The following is a 24,840-nucleotide window of genomic DNA, read 5'->3' as shown; positions in this document are numbered from 1 at the left end:
TCTCCTTTATTTTACCTCTGCATTCATAGCCACCACTCTTGCACAAGCCCTTATTACCTTTTACTTGTATTATTACAATATTCTTCTAATCGGTCTTCTTCAAGTCTCCCTGCTTCTCTAAGCCATCCTCCAGTCAGCTGTCAAAGCAATTTTTTTCCAAATAGCAAAGGTCTAACATCACTCTCCATACTCAGTAATCTCCTCTGGCTCCCTATAACCTTTAAAATCACACATAAATTCCTCTCTTTGTCACATAAAGTTCTACATACGTTGACCCCTTCTTACTTTCTAGTCTTCTTATACATTACTACTTTCCAGCTACCCTGGACTATATTCACATGACACGCCATCTCTTGACTCCATGTCTTTGCACTGGATGTTCCCCTCTGCCTCTTCATTCTCATGGCTCCAATCAAGATTCATTCCAAATCCTGCCTTCTAAAAAAAGAAATATTTGCTGATTGACAGATTAACTCAGCCAATAAGATCATAATATCACAGAATTTCGAGTTAGACATGACTTCAAAGATAACTTAAGATAGTCTCTGGTCCTCTTTTGAACAAATGGAATGGAGGAATTAATTTTCTAGCCCACAATTCTATGAGTGGTGAGTAACAGAGCTAAATTCAAATCTAAATACTTTGACTTCAAACATTAGGCTCTTTTTACTAGGAAGAAATTAAAATATATTTATTTGGTTTCTGGTAATAGAAAAAGGAGTGAGGAAGTTAGAGCTTTGCTTTTTAAAAAGTTGCTTTAATGGCTAAGTGGAGGATGGCCTGGAGAGGGCAGAGAGACTTAAAGGCAAAGAGACTAATTAGAAGGCTATTACAATAGTACAGGAGGAGAGCTTGTACTGGGGCGGTTGCTATAAATGAAGACATTATATGTAAAGGTAGAAATGACAATCAAAATGTTTGACTTTCTGATTACATATAACATCCTAATGAGAATTATTCCTAATTGTTATTGCATTTGAAAAATGAAATACATCTTGCAAAGCATTCATTTTATTGTTTGCCTATTTGCAATACAAAATTGTTACAAAAATCTTGAGGCAGTCTTAAACTACTAAAGCTTATGACTTTTGAAATAACATGTACAATTGAGGTGAACACCCACACTTGGACCTTAAAGCAGTTAAAACATAGATTTATCTAGGCTGTCTGCATCTTTTGTTAAAAAAAAAAAAACTCCAGCTAATCAAAACATGTTTTACTTGTAAATAAAGTAAACTACTATAATCCTCTGAAAATGACCAGATTCTCATGCTAGATTTATGGTTACAGACTTCACTGTCAAAACGATTAGCTAGGTGTTTTTTTTTTTGTTTGTTTTATGTAGTCTGAATCTCTTTTATATGGAACTGAGCATATTGATCCCAGCTTTCCTTTCCTAAATCTCCTAGTCTCAGTCTGACAAAGATTAATGTGAAGTAGAACACATTGATTGAATTATGTATGCATTATTTTACATACATAAAATATTATTTACTTTTATCTCATGGTATAGCTTCTCTTTTCCTTACCTGCTTTATGGTTTTAGTATAGAAATTCTGAACCTTCTTAATAAGCAGTAAGTTAAATTATGTGGTTTTCCAAGGGAAAAATTATAAATAGCACATTCTATAGGAAGCATATTTTCAGAATGCTGGGGAATTAAGTTATTTAGTACTGAGAACTAAATGCTGGCTGCTTCCCATGCTTGGAATGCTCTCTTCATCTCTGCCTCTTAGTTTCTTGGCTATTAACTAATATTTAGTTATTTGATATTTAGAAATAAATTATTGCGAAAACATTAATAAAGTGATTACTTTTTTTTTTGCTGCTCCAGAACCAAGTCTATTAATAGGTCTTTCAATTGAGTAGTTTGAAATATTTCTGTTTTCATAGTATACTTAATGTTCTTCAGTGGATCACCACCTGTTTCAAAACTCATTTCTACAAGATATCTTTTGATCCTTTCTTAAAATTCATTTTTCTTAAGATTTAGGAATAAAGTTTATTCTGTATGGTTTTTAATTAGTCTCAAACTACCTTGCAATTAGACCCTAGTTATTTTGAATGTTACAGACTCTTCAGGGTAGGAAGAGACCTCAGAGCCCACTTTGTTCAACCGATACCATACAGGAATCCTCTCTACAACATTACCAACAATTTATCTGACGGTCAGCTTGCATGAGTACATTCCCACTATCTCCCACTACATTTTTGGATAGTTCTAGTAGTTAGGAAGGTTTTGTGGGTATATATAGTTATAGCTAATATGTATCAATATTTATATATTTGTATATATAATCCTATTTAATGATATGTAAAATTTTATTGATAACATGCTCTTCCTTGCATCTTCCATCTTTCCTTTGCTTCTTATAAACATGCTTATGTATCTAATAATAATAATAGCCAACACTTGAAGTGCCAGGCACTGTTAAGCACTTTATAATTATAATCTCATTTGATCCTCACAATAATCCTAGAAGGTAGATAATGTAATTATCTTGATTTTTCAGTTGAGAAAACTGGGCAGACAGATCAAATGACTTGCCCAGGGCCACATGGCTATTGTCTTAGGCAGGATTTGCACTCAGATTTTCTTGGCTCCAGCTTCCGCCCTCTATCTACTACATTCCTGCAAAATATACAAAGATATATCTATATACAATTAGAAATATGTAGCTACATACACTATATGTGTCTATATACACACATTTTATGTAGATAATATCTGGATCTAGATATGCCCACACATACTTGTGTACATCAATATGTGTGTATAGAAGTGTGTTTATGAAATATGAGATGAAGGAATATTTTAAGTTAATGGAAACCTGAGCATGTTTATAGGAAACAAGATACAAGACAGAATAGAGGATTAAAAAAATAAGATTTCAGGGGCAGCTGGGTAGCTCAGTGGATTGAGAGTCAGGCCTAGAGACAGGAGGTCCTAGGTTCAAATCTGACCTCAGACACTTCCCAGCTATGTGACCCTGGGCAAGTCACTTGACCTCCATTGCCCACCCTTCCCACTCTTCCACAGAGGAGCCAATACACAGAAGTTAAGGGCTTAAAAATGCAAACAAATAAATAAATAAATGAATGAATAAATAAATGAATGAATGAATGAATGAACAAACAAATGAATGAATGAATGAATAAATGAATGAATAAATGATAAGATTCCAAAGGGAGGAAGGGAAAGGTGTAAGATCAAGTGCTTTTGAATACATTAATCTTTTCTAAGACAATACTAGGAAATATTCTTAATTTAAAAATTTTAAAATATTTTAGACAAAATAAATGTGAACATTAAACATCACATAATGGGAACCAAAAATAAAGAAGATCATACTATAAAATTTCCCTATTCCTTTCTGGCTTTCAGCTAAGCTGTTTAAACATTTGTTTAACTCAAACCATTGCACCCTAAAACAAAGTACCACACAATTTGGGAATCATAGGTACAGACCTGGTTATGCCTTTGCCATATGGCTTTATACCCAGCGAAAATTTCCTGTTCCTCATCACTGACTTTTAAATAACACATATTAGATTGAATTATACTGTACTAAACTGCTTTGGAAATATTTTGATTTCTATAAAAGTCTAATATTTTTACTCTCTTGATTTTGTAATTTTGATTCTTTATTAGAGCCATAAGAATGTTACTCTGCCTTTTCTGAATTCAGCATTAGAATGCTGCAGCAAGTAGAAAAGCTTAAACTATTTCAGAAATATGTAAAATATACATCTCAATAGACATGCATGCTGTGTATTCAGATATCTAACAGCCTGACCATCTTGTATCACTGCAAAATGTTTCATTTTAAAAATTGCTCAATCTTATTTGCTAAATCAGTTAGTTTATCAGAATAAATATCTTTCTTGTCTTTTGGTCATATCAGATGAACATGTAGGCCATGTATCATACTTTCTGGTATCCTCTTATATGTTCCCTAGAAATTTTTTTATTTCTCTGTGCAGCATTTTAATCCAGTTTTTACTTGTCCTTCTGTATTTCTCTAGGACAGCTATCTACAGTCTTCTAATTCCTTAAGGCTTTCTGTGTCTTATCTTTTCCATATATATGAAGAAAATTCAACAAAAATATCTAGTCTACCCCATGCGTAGAAACCATGGAAAGCACTTGGATGCATTGAAAGAGAAAAGAAAACATATTGTAGCTCTTCCATAAGTCATACCAATGCAATTTAATTCTGCCAAATTAACTGTGATTAGAGTGATACATTTTGTACATAATAAAAGAAAATATTTATTTTCAGGGTGTGTAGACACTGAGTGGAATTCACTGCTGTGAGTCAGATATCTTGGTTGAATTTAAAACAAAAGCATGACTTTGAACATTAACAATGCTACAAGCTAAAATAATAATAGTCATGAAAGCTTGCCTATGGGATATTACATGCCTCTAGGACCAGGGAAGGATATTTCCCTTTGTAAATCATTAAGTGGTCATAAAATTCATTATAGGAATTTTCCATATTGTAAAAATGTTGGCCATTGCTTAAGACAGGGATTTTGATTTCTAAGAGCCACTGTCCTGATTGATGTTTAATTTATTGATGATTATTGTTATTATCTAATAATATATTATGTTGATGATTATTTTGATTAACTTATCTTTAAGAAACATAGTAATAATAATAAACCTGAGTTTTCCGTTTAATCAAGCTCTAAATAGCTCTGAAAATTAAGTCTTTTTAAAAATATATCATGTCTATTTATGAAAGGTAACACTTTTCAGCATATGGCAATGGCAGGTTATAACTGAGGTTTCTAATAACCATGGGCCCCTTAATCAAATTTTTATTAGAATTTGTAATATTTATGCAAGAATATAATTTTGAAAGTGATGCTATGTTCATATAGCGGCTGTTTCAGAGAGGTGGAATTTTGTCTAACTGCTGTTGCTAAGAATATATTGTTCAGGGGGCAGCTGGGTAGCTCAGTGGATTGAGAGCCAGGCCTAGAGACGGGAGGTCCTAGGTTCAAATCCGGCCTCAGACACTTCCCAGCTGTGTGACCCTGGGCAGGTCACTTGACCCCCATTGCCTACCCTTACCAATCTTCCACCTATAAGTCAATACACAGAACTTAAGGGTTTAAAATTAAAAAAAAAAAAGAATATATTGTTCATTTTCTCCTTTGTCTTCAAAGCTGCTTCTTTTTTGTTATCTATTAAAAGTACAATAAATGCAGAAGTGAACTGCTTACTATTACATTTGTAGGTGCTGTGGTCTTTGGAGTTTGGCCATTGGATTTCAGAGGAACCATATGAACTTTCAAACAACTTCCCTGCAGCTTCTGTAAGTCAGATGCTATTTTATATTTGTGATTGTCATTTGCATTTTTCCCCAGATTCTGACAGAATGAGAGATGAAGAATAATTAAATGTCTGCAGCCAAAATTCAGTATGTTTAGCTAGAAAGATGTAAACAGAGTTTAACCCATTTGTTGTCTACCTACTTCCTAAGGGCATTTAGAAAATTAAGTAGCATTTGTGAATTGACCCAGGAATAAAAACTTCCAATAAAATACTACAAAAGTTATTCTTAATGAAAACAATAACATATTATAGCACTTGAAGATTTATAAGGTTTTTTTTTAATGAAGTAGATTGAATGTTTAAAAGAATTAGATCTGCTTAAAAGAACATTAATATCTTACTTATCTCCTGCTATTATTTTCATTTCTTTCAATGGTTGTACAAGCTGTGAATGAAGATAGAACGATGAGAAATTGAACATTACTCAGCTCTGAGTTAAAACTCCAAATAAAACTCTTGCTGTATGCAATTTTTAAAGAGACTAATTAATTCTTTTAATCATCACCAGAAGACTGTCTTAGGGCAAGGTTACACTGAGGTTGGATTTATTTTTCAGAAGTGTTGACAGGGATATACAACAGTTTAATCTCTGAAATGATATCTATTTTTAAGGATGAATTGTCTGTGTTTTTTCTCCGATGTTTGAGTCTTTCTCCCTGTTATTCAGTTGAATAAGTATGCTACATGGGATAAAGTTAACAAGAGGGTTGAACTCTGCCCTACTGTGGTTATCATGGTTGTTTGTTGTTTTTGTTTTAAGAATATTATTTTGATTTCCTTCTGACTTTACAAATGTTTTTTTTTAATAGACTAGGAATGTCTCTCAGCAGGAGTGTATCTGTTGTTTAAAATGCTGTTTTAGGAATTGAAGCATAAAGGAAAAATACCACTAAACTCCTTCCCCCCGGCCCCTCCCTTAAATTACAATATCTGTAATTGCCTTAGTAACCTTATGGTGTGTTTTGTAAGTTAAAATCCACAGTTTTGTCGGAATTTTCTTGCAAACTTTCCATTCAAATTAAGTAACAAGATTCTTTCCCCCCCTCCCCCATGTCTTTCCTTACCCACTTTCTGTAATACTGATCATTGTACTTGGTGCAGAAATATACCTTAGATTCAACTGTAGTCTTTTAAATATTTATTATCTTATCAGAAGCTTTTCTTTTAATCTAATTCCTGTCTTGAGCTTTTTATTATTAACTTACTAGTAAATTAACTAAATAGTAAATTCATATTGAGGAAAACTTTCTAACTCTTCTCACATTCTTTGGCTGCACAAGTATTATACTTTCTTAATAATAGTAATGCATGAAGGAAAAACACAATCCATAATTTGATTCTGAAATGACATTTCTATAAATTAAGGTTTAGTAACAGCATAAGGATCAGAGACAATCTTTCCAAAAGTATTTCTCTTAAGTTTAAACCATGTAGAAATTGCCTATGAATCAACTGGACTGTCCATGCTAGGGATTCTGTTAGATTATATCCGAAGTTCTAAGAACAAAATTGCATTTTAAAAATACTGTTGAGTACTTGTAATAAATATGGGAAGTGTTTTAGAACCTAGTCAATATTTTTCAAGGTTAGAGGACAGATAAAAAATTTTATTGTTTTTAATTATTTTTCTTCAATAGAATGATAATTTGAGGATAAAATAACCATGAAAGTATAGTTCCCAAAATACTTTTGAATGAATTTTATACCCCAAGAACAAAAGGGGTTTTAAATGTATGCTGCTTTCCATGCATAAATTAAATGCTATTCTCTCCCTGAATAAAATCTTATTATAGGATTAAAAATAAAACCCAGAAACAACTCCCCCATAAAATAGTAAAACTTCTTATTCGTAAAATGATGCATAGTCTTCTTCTTTCTCAAAAGCCAGTTTTTCTTGTTTTGAATCATAATCATATATTTTAATTTCACAACCATTCAAAACTGAAAACCCCTAAATAAGTTTTTAAAATTTAAACTAAAACAGTTATCTTATTTAGTATGTAATATTTATTTTTTTGGAATATTTTATAGATGGTAAGGAAAATAGTGTACTCTTCATATAAATTGTAATGAAACACATACCACAATGAATATATTAAAGATTTAGATTTTAAATATAAGACCAAGAAGTATGAACTCCAAAATGTGTTTGAAATTAAGCAGCCAATGCTATTTTTTCATGGTAAAACTCAAAGGACCCAAGTGGAGTTTCCTTTCTTTCTTCCCCAAATATTAATTAAGCCATGTAGTATTCATTTCTGAGGAAATCCCTAGATACATGTTTTAATGGCTTATAGGATTTTACAAAGGGCAATTTTATCTTTTTAATATTGGGAGTGGTGCAAAATTAGGAAAGTATGGATATTTTCACAATCTAAAAACAGCATAAAACAAAATAGTATGGAATGAAGTTTCATGAGTAATTGAATTCTCTAACAGAGTGTAGTTAGCAATATTTCTGAATATATCACAATTCCAGTTTACTTGAGAAAATCACACATAACACCAATGATTGTGAGAAGAGTCCTTCTGTTATTAGATCATCTCTTGAACATAAATTTATTTTCTACAGTCCTTCTGACATCATTATAATTCCATATTACTTCATATTGTAGATCTTGCATTGACTATTGGAAAAATGCTGGTTAAAGTGATGAATATTACAATGTTGCAGTTCAGAACATGATCCCTTTGGTGCACAAGTCCATGTTTTCTGAGGTGGAAATAAGATAAGATGCAGCGGTGTGTTTAAATGCTTTGCAAATGAGGTCTCTCAAGATAATACAAGATTTCATTCACAGAGAATGTCAAAGAATTTAGAAATCTGCTGGTCGAATCATCATAGTTGTGGCTTTGAGAGAATACCCTGATCCCTTCCAGTAGTACCACTTGATGCCATTAAACTTGTTTGTGTTCTGCCGCTGTGGATAATACATTCCATTTAGGTTGGAAGGACCACAGGCATCAAACCACCAACCTATCAGAGGTGGAAACAGAAAGAATTTAGGAAATAGGTCATTTTAGATGTCTCTTTTAAGAGCCAAGAGTTTCCTACAGGTGAAAATGTTAAAGTTTTCAATCCAATGTTTTTCTTGTTTTATATACATTTCACAATTTTGGGATGAGATTTTATATATCTACATAGATATATAAAATAAGTTACAATGCATATCTCAGTGAATTTGATTTTTCATTAATTAAATACTATAAGCTTTCCTTATTTGCTTTTTTTTCACCTGCTAATTGTCAAGAGTCCAAACCCTGGACATAAAAAAAGGCCTACAACATTTCTCAATTTAAGACCTTCATTAAGAGAAAGCATAACCAAAAGCAGGAATAAGGGGAAGGAAAAACTAGAAAAGAAATTTTAAGATAAATTTCAAAGACTTGTAATTTCAGAGATGTGAGTTCTTATTCCATTGATGAAAACTGGAACTAGTCTATACCTTAGTATACATACAGTGGTTCTTTGACTCCAAAAGGGTTGATAGGTAGGTTTCTAGGGTTCTATGAACTTAGATATGGAAAAAAACTTACATCCTTATTTTTACTACTCTCTAACTGAAATTTAACATTTCTTTCAGATATTTAAAAACATTATTCTTAGAAGCAATTAGATCCATAGATTTCACCACACTGTCAAAGGGGCCCATGACACAAACAAGATTAAGTATCTTTGCCTCAGTAGGTAGTCCTTATGAGTTCTAGGAAAAATAATTCTTCAATAATTTATTACCTGGAAGTCAACCTTTTGGTAATGAACCTTTCTGAACCTAATTATGCTGAACTTTGTCCAGTAATACCATTGTTAGTCACATAGTTGAAACCTATCCAGTTTGCTAAGTCCTGCCAAAATTTACGTTCTACTGATATGCATGTCTATTATTATTGTTATTATTATTGTTATTATTATTATTATTATTATTATTACTACTACTACTACTACTTCTACTAGAATCATCTGTTATAGGTCCCTAAATTATAATAACAATTCACTTGGGTCCATTTAAATGAATGATTTAGGATGAAAAAGTTAATGTATGTGATTCACAATCCTATAAAACAACTCAGGCTCTATGCATACAGATTTATAAATATACATTTTCTGAGGCCAATTGTCTGACAACTATAGATCTTCCACCATGAAATTTAACTTAATGAATATTTTGAGGTAGGGCATGTCTGGTTCAGAGCTGAGATTAGAATTTGGTTTCTAACAAGAAAAATATCTATACTTTCTCCTTTAGGTTGATTTAAATCTCTATTCCAGTTCCAATTTCAGAATTTAAATTTACGTTTAAGTAAATATATTGTTTCCCTCTAGAAGTTCTATAATACCTTTCTCTTCATATTTCAAGATGTTTTGGATAGTCTGCAAATTTTGAAACAAACAACTAAGTTAAGAATATAGGAATTGAAAACAAAAGGCGAAGTCACAATACATATATCTTTTTTGTCCTTCCATTTAGTCCTAAGAAGAATTATTATGATAAGTCCAAGTTGGGGTAGGGAAAGTACAATGAAGATAAACTTATTTTTATTAACATTTTAGCTTATTCTCTTATAGCAATTATGATTGGCATAAATGACCTTGCTCACTAAGTAAAAATCAAGTACTTTTAATTTTTAGAAATGTAATTAATCTGGCATCTTACTGTACTATTAAGGTATCTAGATGATTATTAGAACAAAGCTCCTCATCCTTCACTATTTTAAAAAAGCATTATTATTGCTGATTATTTGAATTATTTTTACCAAAAAATTCTAATAATTTCTGGGGGCAAAATTGAACCTGTGATATGGCATGTAGTATTAATTTAAAAATTTTTTATTTTTTCATTCTTTGTTTCATAATTAAATTGGGAGATTATATCTATTAGAATTTTGACTTATATTTCTAGGTGCAATTAAGTTAGTATTTTGAACCAAAAGTTGATATAGTTACATATGGATGCAACTAAGACCCTCCAGATTTTCTGGTGTGGTTCAGAATATTAATACAATATCTATATTTTTCATGGTTTGGGCATCTCTGAGTTATGACATTTTTAGTCTATTTTATTTGCCTTGGTAATTAGGCGCTAATGTTATCAGTTTCTGAGGTTTCCAGTAAAATAAAGTAGGTTTTCTGATATGAAGTTGCTACAATTGAATCTTTAATAATTTTGTTAGTACATTTTTTAAGAACTTAAATGGCCATTATTAAAGTAATTTTTGTGTTGCATGTCACTTATCCATAAATACAAAACAATTTAGATTGAAAGGTACAGGACAAGTGCAACAGTGAAAACATAGCAATCTATCAGTCAAGTAACTATCTAATAATCATTCTTTTTTTAAAGTTTTTTTTCCCCCAATTTTTTGGATGATTTGATTTTCCCACCAAAGAATAGTTAACAACTTAAAAAAATCTTTTTAAGAATTGAGAAGACAGCTTGATTTAGTGGAATCCTTAAATTCTTAAGATCTAGGTTAGAATTCTTCCACTGCTTTTTACTGTGGCCTTGGGCAAGTCACCTAACTTCTAAGCTTCAATTTTTCTCTTCTGCAAAATGGGAATAGTAATTTTTGTACTACCAACTTCACAGAGCTGTTGTTAAAGACAAGTGATATAATGTGAATGTGCTTTGTAATCATAAATCATTATAAGAAATGTTGAATGCTGCTATTGTAGTTGATGCTATTTGATCAACATACATTTTAAAACAGCAGCACCTTGGAGGAAATTAGGAATCCCTTCTATATAAACAATAGGTGATATTTGTATCACTTACATACATAATCTCATTCGATACAACAAACTGGCAAAGTAAGTACTATAGCTATTTCTATTCCTATTTTATAGTTGAAGAAACTGGGGCTTCTAGAGACTAAGTGACTTGGCCATAGTTACACAGCTAGTTTCAAAGGCAGAATTTAATTGAATCATAGACTTAGAACTGGAAGTGATCTCAAAGACTATCTAGTGAACCCCCCTCAATTTATAGATGAAGAAGCTGAAGACCAGAAAGAGTAAATTACTTCTCTGGAGTCCCACAGAGATGGTAAGTGCCATGGCCACTCAGGTCCTCCACCTTCAAAAGCTAGTACTCTTAAAAAATAAAAATTAAAAAGCCAGTACTCTTTCCAGTGTACCTTGATGTCTGTCATAATTTGAACCCAAGTCTCCATTGTTCTTTCTACTCCATCATGCTGCTTCTCACAATAGTGAATTGTAGCTATATTTCTGGAGACCCATTTTGAAGATTTTCATCTCTTTTATTTTTGTAAAAACAAAATATAAACTTTTGTGTCTTAGAAATATGCGCAAGGTCAGAAGAGATCCTTTTGATATCGGATGTCTTTAGTCCTTGACAGTTTCTCAGCTGTTGGTCTTGACACATATTTTAAGATAAAAACGTCTCACTAACAAGCTTAGCTTATTATTCAAGAGTCTAAAATGGTGAAAAGCAAATTTTACCTGTCATTGAAACACCTCCAATTATGAGATTTGGATTTTGTCAGTAGTCATAATTTGGAAATTCAAAATTAACTCTATGATACTCATCCCTGCCAATAAAAATAGGAAGACTGAGAAACACAAATTCATTCCTACCTCCTGTTAGCATTTGTGAACATTTGCAAATACATTTGTCATTGTCTGCATCCTTTGTGCTAAAATCATTTCCTGGTTGGCTTATGCTGCTTATTTTGCCTGCTGTCCCCGTAAGTCCTTTAAGGTGAATCCTGTAGCAGAAAGAAAAACAACCAAATAGAAACTAACTTGTTGATTTCCAGTTGTGGAAAAGTATTTCACAATGAAAATCCTGGTCAACAGGAGTTGTGTTCTGTTCCATGTACTGATATAACTATGTTCAAAATATTTTTCAGTAGCATAAACAGGAACCAACTTATCAGCAAGGTCTAAGGTAAAAAAGAGACTTGTGGTGTTTCCTTACATTTAAAACAATGGAAAATACACATGTTCCTTGAATTCATTTTCCTAGTGCTTTCTAGTAAATAAAGGAGAGAAAGATGATAAAGAGGATCCCAGGTTTGGGAAGAATTTCCCTTAACCAATGTCCAAAGAAGATGGGAATAGTGGGATAAGGATGAGTATCAGGATAAAGGAGGTAGAAATGAATATTAGAACTCTTTAACAGTTTGTTCTCAACTCAGTGTAAAGTAACATTTATTAAAGGCTTTTTTTTGAAGGCATATACCATACCATATACTAAATTATCAAGGTGTGGTGATCTGTGGTAGTAAAAAAATACCCACACCAATGAAATTATATATCCTTGAGGTTAAATAATACTTCATTGGCAATATCTTGTAATATTGGGTCAGGAAAGTCTCAGGAGATTTTTCTGATTAGGAAACAGATCAGTGTTATGCTTGTTTTTTTCATGGTTTGGGACTCCAAATATTTATATGATTTCAAGATGGGACCTATGTCTGATAGATAAGCTATCTCCTCAGAGTCACCTTTTACAGTTACTCTCTTACTCATTGCTTTATAAGTAAATTTACCCATGACTTAGATAAAATATACATACTTAATCCTATTTATATTTATGCTTAAGGATATGTATATATGTATGTATAATTTAAAATTACTAAGTATTCACTGGCTCATCTGATCCTTGTAGTAACCATATGAAATATGTTCATTACCACGTATCCTTAACTTGGGGTCCATGAATATTTAAAAAAATAGAAAAATACATAGAAAGACAGAGAGATACTTAGATTATTTCAACATATTTGGTTTCCATTATACTTGTTAATTTTATTTTATGCATTTAAAAACATTGTTCTGAGAGAGGGTTCCCTAGTGAGAGAAAAAGGATTAAGAACTTCTATAATCTGAATTTATTTTATTCATAATTTATGAATAAAGAAACTGAAGTTTAAAGTGATTTGTCAAAAAGCTAGCATACATCAGAGGCAGAATTCAAAGCCAAGTCTTACCCAACTCAAAGTTCAATATGTTTTGTATTATATCACTGCTTTTTTTGGTTATAACTTCTAGAGGGCAGGGCCATGACTCACTCTCCATGTCTACCAAGTATTATAAACAAACATTTTAAAATATATTGATGAAAATCATGATAAATTGATTTTAAATGCTTTTTATCATTAGTTTGTTTTCAGTAATGTAGAGGTACCTCCTGAATGCCAGAGATGTCATAAAATTCATTTTAAATATTATTGATGGAATAGATAATGCATATACTCATCCAAAGTACTAATGAAATCTGAAGTAGTATAATGATAAGCACCTTTTAAAACCAGACTAAGACTTCTAAAATAATCACTGACAGTCAAGTAGAAGAGGTGAACAGATAACAATATTAATAATAACATCTGACATTGATAGTTAATTATGTAGATAATCTCATTTAATCTCCACAAAACTCTCAGAGATAAGTGTTATTAATATTCTTGTGGGGGAAAAAACAGTGAAAAAACAGGCTGCCCAGAGTTAAATGAGTTGCTCAGAGTTACATGGCTAGCAAGTATCTGAGAAAAGTTTTGAATCTAGATTTTCCTAGATCTGAGTTCAGCACTCTTTCCTCTATCTAAACCATCTGCCGCTCAATAAATAAAATAACTGATATGGGGGCAGCTGGGTGGCTCAGTGGATTAAGAGCCAGGCCCAGAGATGGGAGGTCCTGGGTTCAAATTTAGCCTCAGACACTTCTTAGCTATGTGACCCTGGGCAGGTCACTTAATCCCAATTGCCTAGCCCTTACTGCTATTCTGCCTTGATACTTGATAATTAATATTAATTTAAAAACAGAAATAAGATTTTTTAAGTGATAAAGAATAGTTGATACTAGCAGTGATTAAATCTCAAATTTTGTAAATATTTTTGGCTAAATTTGAGCATTTACGCGTAGATTTTTCCTTCATTTTTAATAATGATAATACCTATGCTGGTTCATTTATCTAGTCTGACAATATGGATGTTTCTTTTCTAACATCTGAGGCAAATTTAAAAGAAAAAAATGATATTCAACACTTGTTGCTTTGTTATACAAGGCAGATCTGTTTTAGGTACAACAAAGTTCACATTAGCACTAGCATCATAATTTAGCATTATTAACAGATTCTTAAGCTGTAAAGTATTAAATTATAATAGTCAAATAAATTAAACTAGATTTTAAACTATTGCTTTCTATGGCCTACTCAAACACTGATTGCATGTCAAAAGGAAGTATCTATTTATAACTATCTTAGTGTAGAATAATTATTTTTTAATAATGTCAATGGGCAGGGGTAATGACCCATTTATAAAGGTTTCCTCTACAAACATTCTAATTCCTTAATTTGTGTGTGTCAGTGTGTGTGTGTTTTAAAGAAGTGTAGTGCTGTAAATTCTAACTGATTCCAGATGAAAAAAATATTTAACTTGGAGTTGAGACAATGATATACTATTTATAACTTAAAATTCAGTGGAGTTTTGAACCATGTTAGAGTAATTGTGAGGCTAGGGTAAGGTTGAAGTATTTTTTTCCCAATTACCAATCCTTCTAAAGAAATAATAGAACACTCTTCGCTACCACTTTTTCTAGAAGTTTCTAAGTAATTCTCCATTCAAATGATGTTTTTAACAGAATTGAAATTTGAATTCTGTTGTTGTGAGAGGTGCACTACACAACTGTACAGTTTGTTTTTTTGATAGCCAACAAAATGAGAGAAAGGCTAGGCCTAAGTCAATTTGTCAAATCTTTCCTGAGCCCACAGTTTTTGTTCCAGAAGTTCAGTTTATTTGTCTACCTTTCAGATTTGGTCTTTATAATGAGGGCTGAGTATGGAGAGATACTGAAGAATTTTTTATAGAGGTTTTGCATTTTTCTACTGAAAATATATTTCCATTTTTGACCACTTAATACTAAGTCTAACATGTTAGGCAATATTTTTGTCACCTATGGAATACATTCTCCTGGTTTTAAATCCTTCAATTTAATAAATATTTAGTAAACACTTATTATGTTGTTGGCACTGAGAATTTTTCTTTTTTTTCGGAGTCAGTTCAAACCTAAAATTTCATTAATGTGGAGAATAATCAATCAAGACAAATGATTTCCACTGATGCATATCAGCAACTTAGAAGAAAGTTGTCCTGGGATACTCAGAGGTTAAATAACTTGCCATGATCCTAAAGCTAGTAAGGATTAACCACAGAATTTGAACTCACTTCTTCCTGAGGCCAGCTCAGCATGATACTTTAGACAAAACAGATACACTCCCTTCCAACAGGGCTATCTATGTTCTAATGGTTGAGCCATCCTCCCTCCCTCTCTCTCTCTTTCCCTCCCTCTCTCTCTCTTTCTGTGTGTGTGTGTATCATTCTCTTTTTCTGAAAAGTTCTCATTATTAAATTCTACCAGGTAATTCTTTTCCCTGCCCCGCCTTGAAATCCTATATTATAGTACTTTCTTAGAGCCTCTACATATGAATCCAATACATTTGATACCTCCAGGATCTCAGATATCTCTCAGTTTCTTTTTTTTTTTTCAGCCCTAATACACAGATATATCTCTTAAGGACCTGTGTATCTTGATATGTAGCTATGTGTTTCTTAGGTATATGTGTTTGTCTATCTTTTTCATTAAGATTCTCTGGGAGAATTGTTTTGTAATTCTCCTGGGAATGTACTGAATTTTCTCATCAATTATATTTTCCCTGCTTTTTCTGAGATTCCATCAGTGAGTAGGACTTTATATGTCATCTACAATGTTCCAGGAACTTTGCTATGTCTTAAAGATACAAATATGAAGAATAAAACCCAAGAACAGCCATCATGAGCACATCAGCACAGTGCCTAGCACTTGTAAGCACTTATCAAACATTTGTTCCTCCATTTTCTTCTTTCCTTCCATCCTGTTTACTAGCATTACAACAGTGATACAAAATTCCTGAGAACTCTATACCAAAGGCAAAAGAACTTGAGGTCTGCTTAAGAAACTGCAAGTGGGTCGAAGGCAATTAGCACACAGTCCTAGATACAACTGAAATCTTATAGACCATAGCTGCTTTGCTAATTGAACATCCCACCAAATGCAATGCCATTGTAAAATAACAGAGACCTTAGAGTCTGAATATTTAGGTTTCAGTCCTGGCCTCAATACTTTTACTTGTTGCATGGCCATGGACAAGTCAATTTCTCTCTCTTGGAGTTTCAGTTTCCCAGTCTATTAAAAAAACCATACTCCTCTCACAATATTGTTGTGAGGAAAATGTTTAAAGAACAACAGAAAGCTTAGCTCTTGTCAGTTTTTCTGAAAAAGCAACAAGTATTCTATGTTCTATGACATGTATTGTTAAAGGGCAGCTAAGTGGCAAAGTGGATAGAATACAGGGCCTGGAGTCAGGAAGATTCATCTCCGTGAGTTCAAATCCAGCCTCCGATATTTACCAGCATTGTGACTCTAGGCAAACACTTAATCCTGTTTGCCTCAACTCCTCATCTGTAAAATGATCTGAAGAAGGATATAATAAACCACTGAAATATCTTTGCCAAGAAAACCCCAAATGGGGTTGGACAGGACCAAAATGACTAATAGCACATTATTCATGAAGCTGGTAGCTTGTTCAGGGCTCCCACATGGGTGACTTTATACACTTTTTATGTTCCTCTCCATTTTGTCATTAAATCAATCCTTTGGTAACCATATAAAATTATCCTTGTTTTAGAACTTCTGCATGATGATACTGAAACTGCATAATTTAAAAAAAAAGTACCTTTACTTTTCCTATAGTCTGTCATTATGACATGACTATCTTAAAGAGGTAAACTGTAAAGGAAAGACATTAATGAAGATTGAATTTATATATTTTTAAAATAAAATAAAAGAAGAACATAGATTCACTTCAAAACAATTTGAATTTGAGAGCAAAACAAAGGAATTTAGTTTGTAGATTTATTGCCATTATGATGCCAACAGAAACTAAACATTGATAACTAAGATCCAAATAAAGCAATATATGGAAAATGGAAAAAAGAATTGGCTTTGGAATCAGAGGACCTGCCTTCAAATCATAGTTCTGTTATTTTATTCCCTATGGGACCCTGGGCAAATCACTTCACCATTATGGGATTATTTCCCTACCTGTAAAAACCCAGGGAGGGAAGAAAGGAAGTAAGGATGGGTAAACCAACTGCCTAAGGGCCTATTATGTGCTAGTTGGCTAAGCATTTAAAAAATATCATTCATTTCATCCTTTCCCCAACCCTGGTGGGGAGGTTGAAATTATTATCCTCATTTTACAGTTGTGGAAACTGAGGTAAACAACAATTAAATGACTTCTTACAGGGTTACATATCTAGTATGTATTCAAGCCTAGATTTGAACTCAAATTTTTCTTACTTCAGGCCCAACATTCTATCCTATTAATTTATGCTGTAAATTTTGGCCAAATAAAAATTTAACAGGTAAATTTTTTAAATTTTTTAATAATTTCTTGGTTTTTTTGATGGTTCTGAATATGTAATATGACAAATTTACAAGAAATTTTAGAGTTGATTCAGGATTCATCTTCTAAAACTCCTTAGTTATATAAAATATGCTTACCTATAATTGAGTTCTTCATTTGAAAGATAGAAATGTTCATACAGTGAATATGCCTCATTTCCTTCCCAATCTTTAAGATGTATTTTAAGCACATAGCGTTGTTGATTAGTCAACTGGGAAACAAGTTCATTTCCTAGCCAGTACTCTCCAGCAGGATCGCCAAATCCCTGTAATTTAAGAAGTTTTTAAAATTATTTATTTATTTTTTTCCTTTACTACTTTGATATTAACAGTCAGTTTAAATTGTAATTATTTTGGGTCTTTCAAAAGAAATAGTTTCTTGTACGTAGAGTCATAACTTATAACACTGAGGAAATAGATTTCACCAGAAACAGGCTTAAGGAATGGAAGCATTTATAAGGGAACTATTAGTATTAGAATGATTGGAACTTTGGGGAAATTACCTGAAGAAATATAAAAATAAGAAACTCCTTGCAAATTACAAATGTAAAGGCTCATGAAATAATTTTCAAAAAATGATGATGATGATGAAAACTAACAGCCTGTATCCTAGTCTCCACTTAGCTACATGTTTTCATTATATTATTCAGGTTGATTCAGAGATTTATTTAATCAGAATACCATATGATGAATTATGCCATTTTTTAAAAGGTCAAGAAAAAGAGGCAGCTAGGGGGTTTGATGGATTGAGAGCCAGGCCTATAGTTGGGAGGTCCTAGGTTCAAATGTGGCCTCAGATTCTTTCTGGATATGAGACTCTAGGCAAGTCCCTTAACCCTCATTGCCTAGATCTTACTGCTCCTCTGCCTTGGAACAAATTCACATAATGATTCTAAGATGGGAGGTAAAGATTTTAGAAAAATAAATAAGTAAAAAAAGTTCAAAGGACAAGAAATATTTTGTAATTTGCAATAAGTTTTCTTCCCTGTGATAAGCATACAGTATCTTGAAAAATAGTTTTCATTAAGAAATGTAATTTAAGATGAATGAACCCTTAGATTTTTGCATACCATTTTATATTCCTTCCACGTTCGCTGAAAATCAGTGCTGCCATCTTCCCGCCTCTGAATAACTGTCCATCCACCTCCACTGGATTCCATGTCACAGTATGCCTGCCAAGAAGAAATGCAGGCTTATTTTATGCAAAAAATATAAATATCACAGATTTAAAGACCTACATAGCCCCACAAATATTTTTTAAAACAGGTGGAGAACTCTTGGTTGCTTTGGAAAAGTGAACTGTTCTGAGAAACTGTTCTAGGGGACAAGGTGAATAAGGTCTTAATTATGAAAAAAGAGTAGAAAACATTATAGTATCCTTAGACTTTCTAATATCTTGGCACCTCCTGCCTACTGTGCCAGATTGCAGAGCAGTTACAAAGTGGGGTCTCTGGTCATGAAAGTACAATGCCTAACCTGATTTCTCTATAGCTTCTGTGGAAAAGGATTTGCCTCCACCTCAAGGTTCCCAAAGTTTCCTAGCAAGAATTTATTATCATGCTCTGAAACCTCTAACTATGGAGTCCTTCAAAATTCAACACTGTGGAATGCAAGTTATTGTCCCAGTTGACCAGAGAGTTTTTTTAAATCCACTAATATATATTCTTCTATAACTTCTACCCCATAGAACCTGGTTTCAAGATATTGGATACTTTAATCCCAGGGAAGCACTATGTAACAGTGCTCTTTTCTCCTTGTCTTAATTTAGTCAATGATACACTCTTACTCCTGTTTTCAAAATATTTCAGTGATTTTCAGATTTATTCTTAATACAAAAAGTTATTTTAGGATATAAACAGCAGAACTTACAAAGGTAATATTATACTGTATTAATGAAAAATATTATCCTACATATCTTTAAATAAAAATTCACTTAATTGGCCCACTATTTAACTTATTCTTATCCTTGCTCTGATAGACCACTAAGGTATGTCAAGTTGAGTTCTCCAATTTTTTGTAGTTTTTGTAACACCACAGCATTTGTATATTAGATTACTGCTTAAAAGATATAGAAGGCAGAATGAAAAAGGACCCACTTGCTCTAGAACTTAATATGAGGTTTTAGAGTTTACTTTCCTCACATTGAATGACATTCTATTATCAGTATATATGTAATCTGGAACCATATCTATTATTTTTAACTCCATTAGTCACAGAGCTGTGGAAATTATGTTTTGTGACCATAGTGACCTATGGGTCCTAAGAGGGATTTACAAAAAGTCGATTTAGAGGGCTATAGTTAACTAGGTTATACAAATTTCACAGGAAATTTTTTTCAAATAAAATAGTTTGCATAGCCAGAAGGAATAGAAGCATTAAGTGGAAATAGTTCTATAGATTCTATCTGGATCATAAATGCAGGAGTCCTCAGATAAGCGCCAATAAAGGCATTAGCTTCTTGGATTACAACAAATATGAGGGCACATAATGCATTTGATTAACATTCTCTTGCATGGTTCAAGGATCTTATATCCTTGCTAATAGTAGAAATAAGGCTTGGATTTTCTTTTAGCAGTTAATGCTTGAGCTAAATTTTATGCATCAGCTGTAAACAATTAATTGAGAAACAAAAGCAGATCTGAATACATAGTGATGATCCTAGTAACTGGGGACACAATATTTCTGACAAAGAAGAGGACTTCTGTACCCTCAATAGCTAGGACATACAAGACTATGATTCCCCTTTGTGTAGAAACTTGGATGAATATTGCAAACTAAAGCAGAAATGTTCCTTTGAATCCCAAGATTTAGAACTGGAAGTAGTTCTAGGAACATCTAATCCAATTCCTTTATTTTAATAAGTGAAAACACTTTTACTGCTATAATAAATTTATCCTCTTACAAATATTTGCACTTCAGAAGGATCCTTCATTCAGAGCCTGAAAAACACAGTCTGACATTTTGGATTTATGGTTATTCTACAGCTTGATATAGAGGTTAAATGACCTACCCCAAGTCACATATGTACTAAATATCATAGAGAGACTCTGAACTTATGTCCTTTGATTCTATCACCAATATTCTTTCCACTATTCTATATATTTGGCTTAAATTTACTCTCCACCTCCATAACATTCTGGCCCATGATCCCATTACAACAACCTATACTTTAAAAAATCTTTCACTCCCTCCCATGCAAGCTCACACTGGAACTACATGCACATATTCACTACCCATAGAATTTTATACATATTAACTTTACACATCTTTTGCAATCCAAGTACTATCAGGGCCCAACAGTATTAGACCTAAATAAGACAAAAATACATGAGGGTAATGCATTATTGCCAAACAAAGTTTTCTATAACAGGCTTTTTTTTCTCTCTCTTTCTTTTCAGATAGAGTCTGAGTTAGCATATCTTTCCAAAATCATAAATTTACTTGCTTGTCAGGCCCAATATACTTTAATGAGAATCATCAAGAAAGGCAAACATATAGCCCAATAGAGTGACTGATGCCTCTTCTGAGATTGGAGAACAGTTCTCCTAAATTTGCTACTTATTTCTCTTGAGTACTTGAACAAAAACAAGGAACAAAAGCCATCCCATTAGATTTTAATTCGGTCTCCCTTTATGTGTCTGATAAGGCAAAAAATATAGTAACATAAAAATCATTTTGAAATGTTATAGAAATATTAAGTTTCTGTGTATTCACTATTTGTATATATAGTTCCATCTAAAGCAAAAGGTAACAGATTGTACACTGCATCCTTTGCATGATATACTCCATCCTAATGGAAATTCTAGAGGCTGTCAGCAGCATTTCTTCAGGCTTTTAATAGTAAGCCTTAAGAGAAAGGTGGTTAGAAATTGAAATATTAATTTTTTAAAAAAATTTGATTGTGGTTTTAAAAAATAAGCAGTGCACAAACTGAGGTAACTCAATTTCAAAGTAAATCTTTTTTAATTGCCCACACTGCCATAAATTTATTTTTTTAAGTTCAGATCAATGTCCCCCAAAATTCAATTCAGAAATGAAAATGTTAATAAATGTTCCTTCCAGTTCAACCCCACTCCCAATCTTCTGGTATTAAAATGTGAACTCCTTTAGAACCAGGACTAACATTTGCCCTTTTTTGTATTCCCATTGTCTAGCACAATTCCTGGCACAAGATGAGAACTTAAATAATGTTTTTACATTAGTTGACTGATGCTGTAGTAACCTGATGAGGTATCTAGATAAGAGAGACCTACGATGTCTTAGAGATACAGGAAAAAAGGCAAAATTGAAAGTCTAGAATAAATAAACTCAACTTTAAAAAGTAGTCAAAGAAGATGAAGCAATAAGATCAGACTACTCAGACCAGTTGGAATAATTAATTCTCTGCTCAAATCCCTTCATTAATTCTTTTGCCTAACCAGTAAAATTAAAACTTCTTTGCTTAGCAGTAGCAGCCCAATGTTTCCAATTTTTTTCTCAAACTACTCCCTTCCATGTGTGCTTCAGCCCAGACAAACTGGATTGCTTTTTCTTTTCACAGAATAAAGACCCAGCATATCTGCTTCCATGATTTGGCAAATTGTTCCCTGCACCCCTTTGCCATCCCCCTCCATCTTCACCTTGGTGCCGTACTCATCCTTTACTACCAAGCTCAAATGCCACATCCTCCATGAAGTCCTTTCTGATTTTCACAGTTTAGATCCTTCCCCTCCCAGAACAGCTTTTGTACCTCTTTTATGCATTTAATTCATATCATTTTGTGTTACAGTTATTTGAATGCCTCTGATGTCCTTATGAGAAACTGTAAGGTTATGAGAGCAAGGACTGTATATAGCTTAATCTTTTAACAGTGTAGTATCTCGCCCAGTACTTCACTAATAGCAGGTATTTGGTAGGATTATCTGCAGAAGTGCATGTTAAAATAAAAGTAATCAATAAATCTTACTTTTTAAACATCAACATTATTTGACATATTAGGCCTGAACACAGTGGTTCCTTATTAATTGTTGAAACTGATCAAGTGAGTTTTGCCCAATACACCCTCCAGGTTTGGAGTTAGAGGAATTTTTAGGTTATAGTAGGCAATCACAGTGTAAGATTTGCTCTGCTTCTAAAATGACTTTAAAACTTTGGGAATTTAAAAATGGGTATAAGCAGAGAAGTTTCTTACCTTGACCTCATCAGTAGAATTAGGAAAAGTTAATGTATAGATGCCATTAGTAGTGAGGCCTGCTCTGAAAGCCTCAGCACAGTCTCTAAAAATGATTTGTTCTTCTTTAGCCACAAAGGAGTTCTTGGCTGCGAAAAGATTAAATGAGAACAGTTAAGAAGAGGATGGTAGGATAAATAATTTCCTCCAGCAGTTAGACATTTTAAGTTCCAGTCATTTATCAGCAACCTCTTCTTATTACATTTATATTTCTACTTGAAATGAAAAGCAATTGCTTTAGTAATAGAAAGAACACATTACTACTTTTTCTTTCAAAAACAGTTATATAATCTAAAACATAACTTTATTTTTCATATGAACCTTTAAAAATTTCCTGATCACTGTCATTCATCTTCAGCTAGCTATATTAATAATACCTTATAATTAACTCTGATGGAACATCAAGCACAATAAAATCCAATTAAATATGGTAGTTACAAGGTAGATCCATTTTGAACTTCCTTTAAGGAGATTTAGTTCTGAAATCATAATAGAGCACTAGCTAAATGCAATATTATCTGTAGCCCTACTTTAAGGCCAAAGTTTAATAACAAGTTTATAGAATATATATATTAGCAATATATATACACATATATAAATAGATATATACACATATACACATGTAGAATGTGTTTTTGTATGTTTATAGTCCAGTATTGAATCTCAAAGAGATTTTATGACTACAACATGTAAAGAAAGATGTCTTATAGGAAAGATAAGCCATGTTTTGTTTTTGCATGTTGAGTGCATCGGTGATTAATGGCTAATGGCATGGCAAAGCCTTTAGTAACTACACTTACAGTTTGGTGCTGTTATCATAGTTAGCAAGCTGTGGACAGTCTCCATCAGATCGTGTTGCTGCTTTTGAAGAACTGAGTTGTTTGCTGTAGCTGTCACTAACTGTTTTTCCAGTTCTTCAATTATGGAATTTTGTCTGGATACTAACACTTGAAGCTGATCTTTTTCATCTTTTATTGACTGTAGCTGCACTGTATGCTTGTCTTCCATATCAAGGACTTTTTTTTCTAGGAAACTTGTAAGAGAAAGCCAGTGTTAGTGTTTTCTAGCCATCACCAAAGCAATATACTATACATAAATACAAATATAAGCACATATAAAGATTACTTTTAATTCTAATCATATATGCAAGTAGGGACTCCTTATCTGCTACTTTACTCTTGGTTTTAGTTATCTATGATTAAACCAAAGCATGGAAGTTCTCCAGAAATCCCCACCCTTCTGCCCCTAGGAGCCTCTTCTATTTCCACTTAGACTTTTTTTACGGATTTTTTTTTTGAGGCGGATAGGCAATGGAGTAACCCAGCTAAGAGGCAAGAGGGGAAGAGATTGCACATATACATGGAGATCAGCAGGTGCTTGCCCACATCTATGGTTTCAACCATCCATGTAGGTCTAGGAAAGTATTCTTTGCAGATATGGGTGCCCTACTGTATTTAATTGATCAACTGATATTTATTGAATATCTCACATGTGGAAAACAGTGAAGAGATGCCAAAAATTGTGAGATAACATCCTTACTTTCAAGCAGCTTCTAATGTAATTAATGAGTTATATATGATCATGAAAATACCATTAACCTCACTATATAATAATTGCTAAGTTTAAAATTCAAGAGAAAGAGAGTTTTTGCAGGGTAAGGTGGTCAGGGAAGGCTTTATGGAAGGAAAAATTTGATTTGAGTCTTTAAAAGTAGGCAAGATTTTTCAGCCTCTTCCTTCAGTTTTTTTCCTACCTTATTCCTCTTAAAAATATTCTCTTTGGAAATTCTCCCCTTTTTTTCCATAGATTACCATTATATA

The 24,840-nt window shown here is 32.7% G+C and overlaps 2 protein-coding genes across 3 annotated transcripts in view; one reads left to right on the top strand and one right to left on the bottom strand.

Annotated features, from left to right (window-relative positions):
• MCPH1 (microcephalin 1) overlaps window positions 1–24,840 on the top strand; it is a 306,661-nt gene that overhangs the window by 128,436 nt on the left and 153,385 nt on the right. Inside the window, exon 12 of the mRNA XM_044663596.1 lies at window positions 5,250–5,327. Within this exon, the coding sequence (XP_044519531.1) occupies window positions 5,250–5,327 (78 nt within the window). The remainder of the gene's footprint in view (window positions 1–5,249; window positions 5,328–24,840) is intronic.
• ANGPT2 (angiopoietin 2) overlaps window positions 7,392–24,840 on the bottom strand; it is a 75,023-nt gene continuing 57,574 nt past the window's right edge. For both annotated transcript variants that reach the window (XM_044663597.1, XM_044663598.1), the window contains 6 exons: window positions 23,821–24,053; window positions 22,982–23,109; window positions 18,882–18,983; window positions 17,911–18,077; window positions 11,943–12,073; window positions 7,392–8,324 (listed from right to left, as the gene is read on the bottom strand). In XM_044663597.1, the coding sequence (XP_044519532.1) occupies window positions 8,164–8,324; window positions 11,943–12,073; window positions 17,911–18,077; window positions 18,882–18,983; window positions 22,982–23,109; window positions 23,821–24,053 (922 nt within the window). In that variant the 3' untranslated portion in view covers window positions 7,392–8,163. The remainder of the gene's footprint in view (window positions 8,325–11,942; window positions 12,074–17,910; window positions 18,078–18,881; window positions 18,984–22,981; window positions 23,110–23,820; window positions 24,054–24,840) is intronic.

This window comes from Gracilinanus agilis, chromosome 2 (genome assembly GCF_016433145.1).
Source record: "Gracilinanus agilis isolate LMUSP501 chromosome 2, AgileGrace, whole genome shotgun sequence".
Lineage (NCBI taxonomy): Eukaryota > Metazoa > Chordata > Mammalia > Didelphimorphia > Didelphidae > Gracilinanus > Gracilinanus agilis.
This window is presented reverse-complemented; position numbering and strand designations above follow the sequence as displayed.